The following is a 13914-nucleotide window of genomic DNA, read 5'->3' on the forward strand; positions in this document are numbered from 1 at the left end:
GGACTATTTTCCACTCTAGTGAGCCGTTCTCTCAGGCACAATTAGCATCGCTTGAGCAGAGGTCTGCTGGGGAGACTCCCACCCGGCAGCCCCCGCCAGAGGCCCCAGGCAGCCATTAAGACCCAGGGAGCACAGGGAAGCAGAGGAAAGCCTCCAACACCCAGAATCCCGGCTGCCTAGGGAAAGCCACAACTGCACAGCCCACACCGGCTGTGGACCGGTCCCTGGGCAGGGGCTTACTGTCAGTTCTGCCTCATCCTCAGAAAAGTCTTCAAGGATGCCATCATTGTCAGAATATTGTGGGTGAGGAAACTGAGGCCCCAGGTTGGCCACATGCAGTGAAGCAGCAGGGGTGCGGCTAGCAGACCCGGGAAGGGAGATCTACACTGAAGGACATGCCCTGAGCACGGAGTGGGCCCCGGGCAGGCTGCGTGGCCCTTTGCTGTGCAAGCTTCTTTGAGCCTAGTCACAGCTCAAGAGGAAACCTCTTCATTTCATAGGTGAGAATAAGACTCAGAGTGGTAAGAAGCTGGAAACAGCAAGAAAGTGGCTGAAATGCTTCAAGATGATATTCTAAGAATATCACACGGTGTCTAAGGCCTGCACTGTAGCTAACCAGCCCCTGGCCTCCTTCTGCCATATACTGAACTCCAGCAACCTATTAAATCCTTGGGTTTTTAGGGTCCCTCTCAATGAACTAAACAAGAGCACCCCTGCTGGGCTAATCGGGATGGATAGATTTAGGCCAATGGCTCCTGGGATAGAGGCTCAGCTGGGCAAGAATGCTGGGACAGCTGTACCGAGCAGGCAGGGGCCTGACACGTGCTGGTCACTTTCACCAGACCCCTGAGCCCCTCCCTGCTCAGGGCTCACATGGCATTGCTTCAAGGATCCAAATCAGGTTCAGACCTCAAATGACTACTAGGATGTTCTACTGTGAAAACCAAATATTGCAGCTTTTTTCCAATTCTCATTCAAGCCACTTCAATTCCCCCTAATCATTGAGTTAGATAAATAGAATGGTCTTAATTACAAATTAGATACATAATTTAGTGACTAATTTAGTCACTAAATTTTATCCTTGGTTATCATTAATTTAATATATCAAAATATCTAAATGTCTCTCAAAGAGAACATTGACTTCCAAAGACGTCTTCATTGCCACAGTGTGGGACCCCATGCTCCTGAAAGGCAAGAAATGGCAATGACGCAGCCCGGGCACATGAGGGGTCTTCACAAAGCTCGTGGAAAATGCTTATGATGAAAAAACTATGATGCATTTTAAATTTTTTGTATCAAAATAAAGTCATAATAACTCATTATAACATTTTTGAACAGCATCTAGTTTGAGACACTAAGAAGGATCAGACATCAGTTTGAAAAAAGTCCCTTTGAGAACAACATGAATTTTGCTAAAATTGAAGTAAGAGCAAACATCAAATTTATAGTGAACATTGGGTAAAAGAATGGGTGAGATTATCGATGCTTTACCAAAAGTTTATGAGGACTGTGCCCCAAGGAAATCAGCAGTTAATAAATAAGTAACTTGTGTTGAGAAAGGATGAGACGATGTTGAGGATGAAGCCTGCAGCAGGAGACCATCCGCATCAGTTTGTGAGGAAAAAAAATCCATCTCGTTTGGGCCTTCATTGAAGAGGACGAATGATTAACAGCAGAAACAAGAGCCAACATCATAGACATCTCCACTGTCTCAGCTAATACAACTCTGAGAAAAATTAAAATTGAGCACACTCCACTCCATGCTGTCAAAACCGTTGTGATCAGCAGACAAGAACAGAGCTTTCAATGAACATTTTAAACAAGTGGGATCAAGATCCTGAAGCATTTCTTTGAAGAATCGTAATAGGAGATGAAACATGACCTTACCAGTATGATCCTGAAGACAAAGCATGATCAAAGCAACACCTACCAAGAAGTGGAAGTGGACGAGTCACAGCAACAGTGGACGGGTCAGGAGGAAAGGTCATGGCAACAGTTCTGTGGGCTGCTCAAGGCATTTTGCTTGTTGACTTTCTAGAGGGCCAAAGAACAATAACATCTGCTGATTATGAGAGTGTTTCAAGAAAGTTAGATGAAACTTTGGCAGAAAAACACCCGGGAAAGCTTCCCAGGGAGTCCTTTGCCACCACGGCAGACCTCCTGCTCATTCCTCTCATCAAACAAAAGCAATTTTGTGACAGCTTCGATGGAAATCATTAGGCCATGATTGGGCTCCTTCTGACTTATTTTTCTTTCCTAATCTTAAAACATATGTAAAGCGCATCTATTTATTTTCATTTAATAAGGTAAAAAAGACTGCACTGACATGGCTAAACTCCTGGGATCTTCATTTCTTTAGGGATGGACTAAATGGCTGGTATCACCATTTACAAAAGTGTCTTGATGTTGATGAAGTTTATTTTGAAAAATAAAGTGTGTGTGTGTATATATATACACACACACATAAATATATATATTCAATTTTCCCATGAACTTTTTGAAGTCCCCTTGCATTTATAGGGCACTGGGTCTATGAGAGGCCATGTGCTGCATGATGACGGAATGACTCTTAGGAAACACGCACCCTTTGAAAGCAGGGACTCAAAAAGGTCCTTATACACCCATGTTCATAGCCTCACTATTCACAACAGCCAAAAGCAGAAACAACCCACGCATCCATCCACAAATAAATGGATGCACAAAATGTGGTGATACATCCAATGGAATATTATTTAGCCTTATACAGGAAGGAAATCTGATGCATGCTACAACATGGATGAACCTGGAGGACATTATACTAAGTGAAATAATAAGCCAGGCACAAAAAGATAAATCCCATATGATTTCACTACTATGAGGCACTTAGAATAGGCAAATGTATAGAAACAAAATCATTCTATTATAGAGATACATACACGCATATGTTCATTGCAGCACTATTCACAATAGCAAAGACATGGAATCAACCCAAATGCCTGTCAATGATAAACTGGATAAAGAAAATGTGGCACATATACACCACTGGAATACTATGCAGCCATAAAAAGGAACAAGACCATGTCTTTTGCAGGGATGTGGATGAAGCTGGAAGCCATTATCCTCAGCAAACTAACACAAGAACAGAAAACCAAACACCACATGTTGTCAGTCATAAGTGGGAGTTGAACAATGAGAACACATGGACACAGGAAGGAGAACACACAATGAGGCCTGTCAGTGGGGCAGGGGAGGGAGAACATCAGGATAAATAGCTAATGCATGCAGGGCTTAATACCTACGTGATGGGTTGATCGGTGCAGCAAAGCACCATGGCACATGTTTACCTGTGTAACAAACCTGCACACCCTGAACATGCATCCCGGAACTTAAAATAAATTAAAAAGAATCAGAAAGCAGAGTGGTGGTTCCTAGAGGCTGGTGAGTACAGGGGGATGAGGAGTTATTAATGGGGACAGAGTTTCAGTTTGGGATGATGGAGAAATTCCGGGATGGATGGCAGAGGTGGTTGCACAGCAATGTGATGCACTTAGTGCCACTGAACTGTACACTTGAAAACAGTTAAAATGGTAAATGTTATGTAAGTTTTACCACAATCAAAAAAGCAAAAAATAAAAGTCGGGAATGCATCCTAGTGGGGGCAACCCTGCAGGGGCACATGCAGTGTACTAGAGTGCTCAGAGGGTGGATGCAAGGTCATCTGTTCTGCATGGGTTTGACTTGGCCTTGTGCATGTTTAAAAGCTCCACTTCTCTCTGCTTTGAGATGTCAGTGTGTGAGCTGCAGAGTCACACAGTTACTCAGAAGAAAACACGGAGCCTGTCTGAACATCACAGATTGCAGGGCAGACAGTGATGTGGCGTCACTGGAGGATGAAAGGCAACTTGATATGGATGAACAGCATGAGGGGGTGAGCCTGTCTGGGTATAAGGAGGCAGCAGGAGACGCCACTGCCTTCGTTAAATAGCTAGGAAGTCCTAGAGTGGGCTGAAATTAGACCAACTCCTGGCCCTTCCTCAGAGACAGTACTTAAAATATGTATGTGTTGAATTCAGGGGAAAAATAAATATACCAGGAACACACTTTGCAAACTATAAGCAACTTACAAACATAAGTGACTCTCACACCTTGCTCCAGAGCTGGGATTGCATCTGGGGAAATAACATTTTGTCTTTTGCTTTTTAAAACTCAATTCAAGCCTGTACACAGTAGCCTGAAACTATCTAGATACTGAGGCCAGGCTTATTCTTAGGAAGTTGAGGACATTTCCTCCAGATCCAAGATCTTAGCTGTGGTTTTCTGACTGGGGTGCCTTTATTTATTTATTTATTTATTTATTTATTTATTTATTTTTCTTCTTTCTTTCTGTTGCCCAGGCTGGAGTGCAGTGAGGTGATCTTGGCTCACTGCAGCCTCCACCTCCTGGGTTCAAGCAATTATCTTGCCACAGCCTCCTGAGTATCTGGGACTACAGGTGCATGCCACCATGCATGGCTAATTTTTGTGTTTTTAGTAGAGATGTGGTTTCACCATATTGGTCAGGCTGGTCTCGAACTCCTGACCTCAGGCGAACCACCCACCTTGGCCTCCCAAAGTGCTGAGATTACAGGTGTGAGCCACCACGCCTGGCCTGGGGTGCCTTTAGATGCTGCTGGGGATAGCTGAACTGAGTGTGTGGGACTAGCCCTGAGCTGGCTCCCTGGTCCACAGTGGTCCAGTGTTTCTCGGTAAAAATGTACCAGCTTTCTTGTTTCACAGAGAAGGAGCCTCTGCAGGGCCCCAAGGTGTGAACACTGAGAATTCCCATCAAGGCCACCCTGGCCCCACCACAGCAGAGGGTGCCGCCAGCCACCTCAGCCATGTCACCACCCCCAGACATGCATGTTATTTCAGGCCGGTCTTTGATGGAAACTGGCAGAGGGGGGCTGCCAACAGGATAAATATAGCCGTGTTTTTTTTTTTTTTTGTGTGTGTGTGTGTGTGTGTGTGTGTGTGTGTGTGTGTGTGTGTGTTTTGCTGAGTTGTGGAAGCTCTGGACAATGTGGTGGTTTGGGGTAGGGAATTTGGATGCCTTTAGTTAGAAACAAAATCTGTAGGGAAAAGAAAAAGAAATTCCTGCCTTGTGGGTTGTGGTTTTTGTTTTTCTTTTTTTTTTTTTAGTTTTCAAAGCACCTTCCCAGTCCTTCTCCGCAGTTGGTTGTATTTCTAAGTATTGAGAAGCAATGTGAGGTAGTAGCTCTGTGACAGGCAGCAGGGATTGTGTGGTGACCCAGCTGGCAGGGCCTGCCCTCACTGTCCCCAGGAGAGAAGAAAGCCATCCGTTAATGACCTTGTTCTCCAAAGAAGAACAGTCTAAGGAAGGAAGACCCTGCCAGATAAGCCCTGCTAGGAGCTGGGGACTGATCGCCAGTGTCAGGGAAGGTCCCCGGCAATGATGGGAGCTGACCCTTGTGGAACAGCCTCTGTGACGGGCACAGTGCTCCGTGTGTTCACACAGGTCATATGACATTAGCAGAGGGTTTTATCTCCAGGCCATGGCGAGAGCAAGCTGATGAGGGAGCCAGCCCTGGGCTCTCTACCTCCCAGCATGACCACTCCCAGCTCCAGGACTATGTGACAGCTCAGCTCTGGGGCGCAGCCCCCCATGTCCCTGCAACATCCTCACCCAACCCTGCCCTCTGCCCTGGATACGGATTTGTTCCAGGTGGGAAGGTGACTGTTTAAGTCCTGTTGGCCCTAGCCACTTTTCAAATGAGGACACTGCAGGTCAGAGAGCTCAAATGGCTTCTCAAAGACACAGAGCCATGGAAAACAGACTCGAGTCTTGGACCAGAGCTTCTGACCCTAAAGCCGATGCTCACACTACAGTGAGAAAAGCCATAGCTGCAGCAAGAGAAAGCAAATGGCGTGACAACTCCAGACACCAAGCCCCTTCTGGGAAATCCAGTCCTGAGTCTGGTGCCCAAGCCAGAGAGCACAGCTTGGAACACTCGGTTAGTTTACAACCTGCATGTGACGCACATTATCGTTTTACTTGCAAATAGAATAACGAGACAGGGAGAGAGGGAGAGGCAGAGAATGAAATGAAAACAGAGAGAGATTGGAGCAAGGTTGGATTAGGAAGAGAATGTGCAAGAATGCAGAGGAGACACAAAACAACAACAACAACAAACCCAGCTGAGCTATGACAGAGCTATGATGGAGGGCAGGTGCATGTGAAGAACAGGTGGAAGCCAAGGCTCTCTGCAGGTTTTCAGGAATTGCCCCGAGAAGGTGGTGTCAGCCCCAAGTAGCATGGTTGCTGTCCAGATTGAGATAGACAGGAGAAGCCTCCAGGGTTGAGGGGTCAAGAAAACAGTGCGTCTCTGCACACCAATGTCTGTTAACTCAAGAAGTTCCAAACTCTGGGTGAATAACCTCATTGACATCTCTTCCAGCCAGTCACGTGCTGTCAATGGTCAGCTGGAAATAAACAGGAGATTGTACATTAGCAACTGTCTCCATCTTTACTCAGATATCTGGAATCAACCGTGGGGACAATAATTTGCATATAGATGCCCAATCTGTCAAAATAAAACAAATAGAAGCTAGAAGTAACTGGGCCCTCCAGCCCCCTTCACTGGGGATGAGTGTGTGAAGAATGCCCGGATTTAGCGAGGTCTTAAGGTACAGAACTTTTCTCTGCAATAAATCTTTTTGTTCTTTTTGCTGCACCATAGGCATACCAGAGTATCCTTTTCACTGTAGCATGTATTCTAACTTCTAAATGGCCTCAGTTTCCTCATCCTGGGACAAGACTACCTTGTGACCTGGTTGGGAGAGACAGTGTGAAGCCACCGGAGCCCTCTTCGCTTGTTCACTACTTGAAATCCCTTTGGTCCATCTCAGTTCCCAGGTAGCTTCTGGGTCCACTGTTTATTACAGTCCCCGAGGTGGGCTGGCCACCAAGGGGCCAGATAGTCCTGCTCTTTGGGACCTAGCACTTCCCCAGAAGAGGCCCGCTTTCCCAGAAGAGTCCCACTCCCTGATCAGGGCTGGCTGGTCTTTATAGTCCAGGAAGGTCCCTGCCCTCTGCCTCCTGGCAGATTCTTGCCCCTCCACCAGGGCTCAACTCAGACAGACACTTCCTCCTTTTAGTTTCCTGGGCACCTTGGGATTAATTCTCATTAGGTTCTTATACCAGAATCTCTTTTGGTTCTGATATAACTCATTTTTCCTATGCCATAATAGGAAGAACACAGGATTGGTACTGGGAAACTCTGAGTTTGAATCCAGCTCTGCAACTAAGAGTGTGGCCTTTGGCAAATCTCTTATGATGACCCTGAACCTCATTTCTCAGAGCTATCCAGTAGCAATGATGCCACCTGCCTTTCAGGGCTGCCATGCAGTCCCTAGCACTATGTCTGGCAAACAGAAGACACTCTGGCAACAGTAACCATAATAGGATGTTTTGCCTACTACTAGGTGAACACATGAATACTGTGTAAATTCAGTGTCTGACATAGTAGGAGCTCAGCAAAGATTTATGGAACTGACATTGAGCTCTGAAACGTCCCTTGAGCAAGCTAAGCTTACCTAGGAGACAGTTCCCACCCCCGGAATGGCTGAGCCTGCTTCTTTCAACGGGAGGCGCCCAGCTGCCACCTTCCACTGAATCCTCCCATCCAGCCCTGCTGGAGAAGGCTGGGCCTCGGCTGTCCTCCAGCGTTTGGCGAGGAGCCCACAGACAAGAGCCAGGGCATGAGGAGCTATGGAAGGGGCAGAGAAAGCCTGAGTCCAGATCCTGATGTCCACCCTGGATCTCTGTGACCTAAACTCTCCTTTAAATCATGGTCTTTTGTGTAAACGGTGGGGAACAGAAGGGGATTTTAAGTAGACAACCTCTAGTGTCTCTTTTAGTGAGGACATTCTATAGAAAGGCCATGTTCCTGGAAACCAAGTCACCATCTTCTGGCACCTGGGAAGGCCTGCACTGCTACCTTGGGGCAGAGATAATATCTGCCACTGCACAGAGTCTCCTGAGTCCCACTCCCTCACCAGAGCTGGTCCTGCCCTTTCTTTGATTGTCCCTCCATTAACATGTCAAAGAATGCCCAGAAGGTGTCTTCCTAGGAATCCCTGGGGTCAATCCTTGTTATGCTCACCTGCTGCTTGCCTCTTGAGGGCTGAGGCACTTCCCGTGGAACTTGCCAGCTCTTTGCTGCCACAGGGGCTGCCGTCACAGCCAGCAGCTGTGTCAGTGGTGATGGGGCAGTTGGGAGAGCATGGGACCCCACCTGGACTTCCTGCTCCTCCAGTTCCAGATGCTGCTGAAGACAGGGTTGGGTGGCTGGCTGCCCATGGGGATCTCACCAGTCCCAAGGCCTGTTCCCAGAGCACCATGGGCTGTGATCATGGCCACTGCTGCCACTGCCATGGGACACGCCCACGCCCAGCACAGGCCTACTCTTGCAACCATGAAGCTCCACACCACACTGGGCTGGGCTTCCAAGGTGGCAGCTCACAGCCACCGAGGCCTGGGTCAACAGCACAGCAGGGAAACTGCAAGAGGTGTGACCAGAAAGGTAGACAGGAAGCAGGTATGAGGGGCATTGCTACTCCCTGAGGTGCTGGGCATCCTGAGGGCAGTCAGGGCAGGATGTCGGGCAGGGGTGACTCAGCCAGTCTGCATGTCAGAGCATGGGTTAAATGGCAGGGAACAGGTCAGGGGTCAGAGTGGTGGTCCATGAGAGAGGTGATCGGTGCTGACAGGAAGCAGGAGCTGTGCAAATGGAGACGATGGGGAGGTGCCGGAATGCAGGGGAGATGGACAGGAGAGAGGAGGGCTCCAGCTCTGCCATCCTGGGCCCACTAGCTGAGCTCTTCTGCTTCTTCATCTGCAAACTGGGGTAGAGTACCATTGGCTTAATGAGATAAGACAGAAAACGTACTTGGCAAGGTGCCAGGCACCTGATATTTTCAACAAGTCAGCAGTGATTCCGCTGCTGCTGCCGGTGGCCCATATCTCCAATGCTAGATTTGCAGCTTTAGCCATGGGGTGAGCAGCAGAACCCTAACCAGGATAGCTGGGTATCGAGGGGTGCAGGGTGCTCTGATGCATTCAGTATTGGGTGTGTACTTCCAAGAGTCATGAGGCAGCTGCAAGAGGGGAGGTCATGGATGGACGTGGAGCTCAGGAGAGGGCTGCACGGGGGCTGTGGAGGTGGGGTCCTCAGGATACAGCTGAATGGTGATCAGAAATAAGACATTCTCTGCAAGAGAACACACGCTCAGCAGCGAACCCCAGAGGGCTTGGGCAGAGCTGAGTTCAGGGGAGGGGGAGCAAAGGTAGCCAGCAGAGGGTGAGAGGCAAGAGGCAGACAGCAGGGAGCAGACAGTGTAGACTCCAGGCTGTGGAGAGAAGGAACCAGAGGAGAATGGTGGCTTGCAAGGGGTCTGTGCAGGTTGAGAAACGCTTGTCATTTTGGAGATGGAAGGAGAAGTTGAAGATGCAAAAAAGATGAGGGCTTACATGGTGAAGGAGAACCCCAAGGAAACTAGAAATGAATCCTGATGAGGTGGAAGAATGAGGAGAACCAGAAACAAGACATTGTAAGAATGGAAGAGCAAAAGAACTAACACGACTAACTCCATTTTCAATTAAAGGAGCCCTTACCCATTCCTGCACGTAGGCGAGGATAATTTTAGGGCACTGAGATAAAACGCAAAAACAGTAATCATGTAGTTTTTGAAACTAACTCTGAGATTAAAGGAGAAGTATGTAACAACTATGTTTCGTTGAAGGTTTATAGGAGCTTTGTGATCTGACCAAGGACAAAGGAGTTTCCAACTTCCTGGACCCTCGCTGGTGCCCAGATGTTAGCAGTTGTTGGTCATGTTTTTAACATAAAAAGAGCCTAGAATTTGTACTGACTTGAGATGGTCTCTGCAACACTAGTCTGCCAGCTCCTCAGGCTGCCAGCTCTTGAATAAGCCTGCTTTTCCTTCCACCAAATCTTGTCTCTCAAGTTTGGCTTCCAAGCAGTGAGCAGGAGAATCCGATTTCAGTTACAACATTTTAAGGAATTCCAAACTGACTCTGAAATGGGCTGGAGTGCAGTCACAGGGCACTCAGAACTGGGGTACTGTGAGAACCTGGGAACCCACACATGGACTGAGGGAGAAAAGAGATGGAGGAGATCCCAAAAAGGGGAGGATTGGGTAGCCCCAATCCTTAGCTGAGCCAAAGATCAGCCCTGCAAGAGGTCAGGGTTCCTCCAGCCAACATGAGTGAGGGTGGGAGCAGAGAGGCTTCCTGGAGCCAGAGCTTAGTGCAAGGAGCAGTTTTAGGGTTAGAATGCCTGGAAGGTTGCCAGGCTGGGAGGTCACCAGGCTGGCAGGTACCTTTCCATCTCCTTAGTTTGCCTAGCTTCCTCATGATGTTCTCTGGGTCCATTGTGGGCAGGACAGTGGTTTAGGACCCTCTCTAAAGTCTCCATCTTTTGTGGACCACAGACCCCTTTTAGAAAACTGAGGAGAACATCAGACCCTCACACACACAACGCAAACGTCTGCATAAAAATTCCTGGGTGATGTTGGCTTCTCTGAGATCCATCTGTAGACCCAGGAGTCTGAGGTACTAATTGTACACATATACAGGAAGTAATCACCCTGGCTGCTCCCAGCATCTAGAAAAGCTGTCATAAAGGAAAACAGAAGGCTGATTCCTTTAGCACGGCCCAGAACCCGATACAGACCACCTACTAATGAGTTTTCTCCTCGTTGCTGATGGAGGACACTTGTAATAAAGCTTAATGTGGAAGAACAATGTGCATTTAACCAAAGCTGTAAACATTTCTAATTATATTTAAGACTGTAGAGTACAGTACATTAACATTTAACAATCAGACACTAAATTGGAGTGACGCTAATAGCGTTGTGTTTATTAGAAATTGGGCACCAAGTCATCTTTCACCCGTGACAACAGAAGGAACAGAAAACTTCCACAGCCTCCCTTCCCCACCACACTGTGTGTTCAGGAAGAGTCTTGTCTAAATCCCCACCCCTTGAGAAGATGAGGATTATTTTGAAGAAAATACACTCAGCAGACCAGACACAGCTCAGCGCCCATGTCTGTTAGCCTTGTGCACTGGGGAATGCTTTTTTCCCAAAGAAAGCACTTTTAAAAATGAGTAATCAATTAATTCAGAATGAGCAAAGGCTCAACCTCTATTCTCCCTGCCCTCTGCAGAGTTCACACCACAGAGCCCTTCTTCCTTTGAGAGACCCCCAAGCGCAGCTTTCTCCTGGATCTCCCCTGCTGCTGTGACTGTCACTGTCCTCTGATCTCCACCTGGATCTCCTCACCTGCTGCGTACCTGCCAGCATGGGTGCTCCCCACCGCTCAGGCCCAGCCCTTCCCCTCTTCAGTGCACGGGCAGCCTCTCCCTGGGAATCTTGCCCACTGTCCGGGCTTCGGTTGTGACCTATGCCCTGAGGACACCCCCTTTCCTGCAATGAGCACCAGATCCATATTTCTAACAGTTTACATCCTTGCCACTCAAAGTGTGGTTCAGGGACCAGAAGCATGAACATCCCTGGGAGCTTCTTAGCAACTCAGAATCCCAGGTCCTATCCCAGACCTCCTGAGCCAGGATCTTCTTTTTTTTTTTTTGAGAAGGAGTCTCGCCCTGTCCCCCGGCTGGAGTGCAGTGGCGCGATCTCAGCTCACTGCAAGCTCCGCTTCCTGGGTTCACACCATTCTCCTGCCTCAGCCTCCCGAGTAGCTGGGACTACAGGCGCCCACCACTATGCTTGGCTTATTATTATTATTATTATTATTATTATTATTGTATTTTTAGTAGAGATGGGGTTTCACTGTGTTAGCCAGGATGGTCTCGATCTCCTGACCTCGTGATCCACCCGCCTCAGCCTCCCAAAGTGCCGCAATTACAGGCATGAGCCACCGTGCCCAGCCAGGATCTACATTTTAATAAGATCGCGATGATTTGTGCATGCATTAAGGTTGAGAAAGCACTAGTCTACGTGCCCATCTATCTGGACACCCCACGGCCACTCCAACCCAGCATGGCCATGCGCAATGCAGACCTTGCCCCTAGACCATGAATTTCTGTTTGGTTTTCCTTCCTGATGAACAGTTTCTATCCTATGTATGGAGATGGGAGTGTGGTCTGGGGTGGGGTCAATGTCCCCACCATGTGGCTGCCTCACCTTGTAATGGGCTCCAAATGACACAGAGCTGGGTCACCTGGGTCTTACTGCAGTCTCCTGGATAAGAGATACTGGAAAGATGTCATGTTCCACATGGAAGCCAGCCTAAGCTTTAGGTTGACACAGAAAGACTTCCTCCAGCATGCATGTGGCATGGCTCTTCTGTGTTACTACGCTGTTCCCTTCCACCTGTTGGCGCCAGCGCCCCTCAGTCTTCCTCTGGTCCTGACGGTGTCCCTCTCCAAACCTGAGGCCTCCCTTCTTTAGGGAGAGCATCAGTCCTGGAGTCCCCCATCGAAAGCTCTCCATTGAGAAGCCCAGGGCGGGGCCCACTCAGGCAGCAGGGCGCACAGTTCAGCAGGAGCTCACAGGCTGCAATGCAGCCACTGGGTGTGCCCTAATTGGGCACCCTGGGTACTGATATCAGTGTGTTTTTTTGTTTGTTTTGCTTCCTGTCCTGGGAAGCAACTTTGATGCATACTGTATTCAAATTCTGTATGCAACCTGACTTGCTTGACCAAAACCAAGATTTAAACAGCAGGGTAATTAGAGAATTTATGGAAGAGAAGAGTCTGGGGATGTTAGGGACTCGGGGTGGAGTCCTGCCGTTCCAGGACATTCTCCTCCCTGCTTCTTGCTCAGTGTCTGTTGCCTTCCAAGGCTTCTCCACTAGGCAGGAGATGTGGCAACAGATAGATTTGTGTCATTCCAGCTTCACTGCCCAAGGCAAAGATGATTTCTTTCTCCCCAGGATTTTGATTATCCTAGGGGGCCACATGCATGCTTGGGACCATTTCTGGCATGAGCTCCATTGTTGGCTCAGCCTAGGTTACAGTCATGCATATCAGAGGTTGTGATGAGCAGGGCCATGAATAATCCCCAAAGCGAGGGGGTCTTTGGGCTTATTGCTGTGTGGACCAGCCCATATTATCATACATTAAAAATGTATTTTCTAAATGCCCCATGTTGTCTTCACTCTCACAAGAGTCAGGAGGTGGGAGGCCTGGTTTTTCCTTATTTTCCCCATGAGCTAACAGAGTGGCGGTACATTCGTAAAGAGGTGACTCTAAGGAATCCCAGGTCTCTGCTCCACTACAGCTGCTTCAGGGCAGGCCTCAGGGATTTGGCTTGGCAGGACAGTTTCACCCAGGTGGATGCCCCTTCATACCTCCCGGCTTCCTGTGATAACTCCATGCCAACCATGCCAAGGCCAAAACTCACCACCAAATCTGAGAGCATCTGCTCTCTGCCTGAAAGAAGCCACTGCACTCTAAGCAATGGGTTCATACTTGTTTTAGCTTCATTTAAACATATAAGCAATGGTCCATTTTGAAAATTACTCATATATAGTTTCTACCGATGATGCCTTATAGTAAAAACAAATTTGACAAACTTTCCCTAATTTCTATGTCAACGATATGTGATATGCTTTCCCTTATCTTTGGAAATGACAATGCATGATTAGTGGTCCACGGATAAAGAATGAATGAGTGGGCACATTTTTTAAGCTTACTATGGCAATAATGTCAATGTATCCTCTCAAACAAGCACCAGATACAAGTCATCCATGGCCTCCAGTTCTGAGCACAGCTTGGGCGTTTGCTTCGGGAGATAACAGTGGGACAAGCTCTGCCTGGATGCTGTCCATAGCTTCCAAGATTCCCCTGGGCAGCATTTTCAGTAGGAGAAGATAAACTGCAGGTCCCC

The 13914-nt window shown here is 48.0% G+C and overlaps 1 protein-coding gene across 2 annotated transcripts in view; it reads right to left on the bottom strand.

Annotated features, from left to right (window-relative positions):
• Positions 1-1258: 1258 nt before the first annotated feature.
• The window catches only part of VSTM4 (V-set and transmembrane domain containing 4), a 115947-nt gene continuing 103291 nt past the window's right edge, over positions 1259-13914 (bottom strand). For both annotated transcript variants that reach the window (XR_012417725.1, XM_065520708.2), the window contains one exon: positions 1259-2034. Coding sequence is in view for 1 of the 2 variants with exons in the window: in XM_065520708.2 (XP_065376780.1) it covers positions 1972-2034 (63 nt within the window). In the remaining variant the exon portion in view is untranslated. The remainder of the gene's footprint in view (positions 2035-13914) is intronic.

The sequence above is a fragment of the Macaca fascicularis genome, chromosome 9 (genome assembly GCF_037993035.2).
Source record: "Macaca fascicularis isolate 582-1 chromosome 9, T2T-MFA8v1.1".
NCBI classification, from domain to species: domain Eukaryota; kingdom Metazoa; phylum Chordata; class Mammalia; order Primates; family Cercopithecidae; genus Macaca; species Macaca fascicularis.